This window comes from Triticum dicoccoides, unplaced genomic scaffold, assembly GCF_002162155.2.
Source record: "Triticum dicoccoides isolate Atlit2015 ecotype Zavitan unplaced genomic scaffold, WEW_v2.0 scaffold134342, whole genome shotgun sequence".
NCBI classification, from domain to species: domain Eukaryota; kingdom Viridiplantae; phylum Streptophyta; class Magnoliopsida; order Poales; family Poaceae; genus Triticum; species Triticum dicoccoides.
The window spans coordinates 1-1,745 of NW_021194932.1; the positions used below are offsets into that span (position 1 = coordinate 1).

The window sequence follows — 1,745 nt, forward strand, 5'->3', positions numbered from 1 at the left end:
ATGAAGTAAAACCTTCATGGCATTTTGGCAGAAGCACTACAGGATGCCTGTCTTTATTGTTTATCTCTCCCATAGAATTAGTCCATTAGAACAACAATGTAAATCAAGATCACTGATTCTCATGGACAAAGTATTTGGGAGACTACAAAACTATTATTATTTTGCTTCTAAAGTGAAACCAAAATATACCTTAGCTTTAGGCCCTCTTCATTTAGCTTCTTGTCAAGGATATCATAAAATCGGAGGCAAATCAAGAGACATGCCATCGACGTAAGTGTAAAAGAACAAAAAAGGAATAAATGACAAACCAAACAGAAAGTTAAATAAACAATACATAGCACGTCCACCATCATGAAGTAAACAGGACACCTTCCTGCCGGCAAGAGTGAGCTTTGTCTGGATCCAAATAAGATGGAGAAATCAGAGGACCTGCAAATAACCACAACAAACAATAAAAACAAGAAATCACAAAACAACACCAACACACTGAAACCAGATTAAGAGATAAATAGGAACAGCAGGATCTACTATTCTAGAGCCTAGGGGTATATAAAAAAGAATCCTGGCAAATAACAAGAACAAAAAGAAGCATGCTAAATACCCACCAAACGATGAATATACATGTCATTTCCCACGGCGGTTGTTCCTCGTGTCGCCGCCACGCCTCATCAACCCTCAAACCTAAAAACACACAACATCATGAACACAATCAAAAACACTACAAAAAATCAGCAAACCAAACCCTACAAATGAAAGAACAATACTCACCAAGATTAGAACCACCCTCAGCAGCCAACCTCCTATCAGAAGCACCAACGGAAGAAGAAGAGCCCAAGGACGTCGAAGGAACGCGCTGAGAAGCATGTGCAACAACAAGAACCATAACAGAGACCAAGCAAACAAGAAGTACACAGGAGAGAAGAACACAAAAAGAAGCTACTTATAGGCAAGCAAAGAAGGACCTAGAACACAAATGTGTGCAAACGTGAAACTACAAACATGCAAACGTGGACACATGCATGCATGCATGAGCCATGCAGCAGCACACGCACACCAGCCCATACAACAGCCCATGCAGCTAATATATTTTTCTCACATGAGACAAAATCAGCCCATGCTATCAAACCATCTTTTCACATGGTACACATGAGACAAGAGAAGCCCATGCACCTCTAGAAGAAACAGGCACAACCCAAGTGATCAACCACTTTAGGAAAGCCACCGTGCACACGTGTCGCTCAGTCAGTAGGAGTAATTTTTTTTTCAAAAAAACCAGAAAAATCGAACCCTTACGGGCTTAGTATTCTTAGTATGTGCAAAAGTTCCCTATGTTAGAAAAAAAAAGTATGCCTTTGGTAACAGACTCACATCCTCAGCCGTTGGATTTCAGATAACAGGACAGATTGATCCATCACATGATTTGTCGGCACATAAAGGTTGCGAGTATCTGAAGTTGTGAACAATAATATTATCTCCATCAATAATGAAGACTGGAGTAGACCTCACTGAATGCATGAGTGCCACCAGTTGGTGCTCTAGCATTGAATGCTGACATGAAAAGTCCGAGACAGAGTTTGAACGCACCGACGCACGCCATTAACTGAAGGAGGAGACATATTCGCAAAAAAAAAAAAAAACTGAAGGAGGAGACAGACAGAGACAGAGGGGGCAGCGGGCCTCCCGTGTGGCCGTGTCAAAGATTGAGGAGAACGGCTGGGCTTTGAATTGATCATGGATATCCTCCG

At 41.5% G+C, this 1,745-nt stretch overlaps 1 protein-coding gene across 1 annotated transcript; it reads right to left on the minus strand.

Moving 5' to 3' along the window:
* Nucleotides 1-17: 17 nt before the first annotated feature.
* On the minus strand, nt 18-1,718 carry LOC119343613. Its single transcript, XM_037614479.1, has 3 exons — nt 769-1,718; nt 606-681; nt 18-429 (listed from the first exon to the last, which is right to left on the minus strand). Exons 1-3 carry the CDS (start codon nt 881-883, stop codon nt 168-170), a joined length of 453 nt encoding a protein of 150 aa, XP_037470376.1. The 5' UTR covers nt 884-1,718; the 3' UTR covers nt 18-167.
* Nucleotides 1,719-1,745: the final 27 nt, after the last annotated feature.

Excerpts from the sequence above, each read along its gene's own strand:
- LOC119343613 (XM_037614479.1), bottom strand. The coding sequence starts at position 883 with ATGGTTCTTGTTGTTGCACATGCTTCTCAGCGCGTTCCTTCGACGTCC. Across the intron at positions 682-768 it reads TGAGGGTGGTTCTAATCTTG|GTTTGAGGGTTGATGAGGCG; the intron begins GTGAGTATTGTT and ends GTGTGTTTTTAG. Across the intron at positions 430-605 it reads ACATGTATATTCATCGTTTG|GTCCTCTGATTTCTCCATCT; the intron begins GTGGGTATTTAG and ends GGTTATTTGCAG.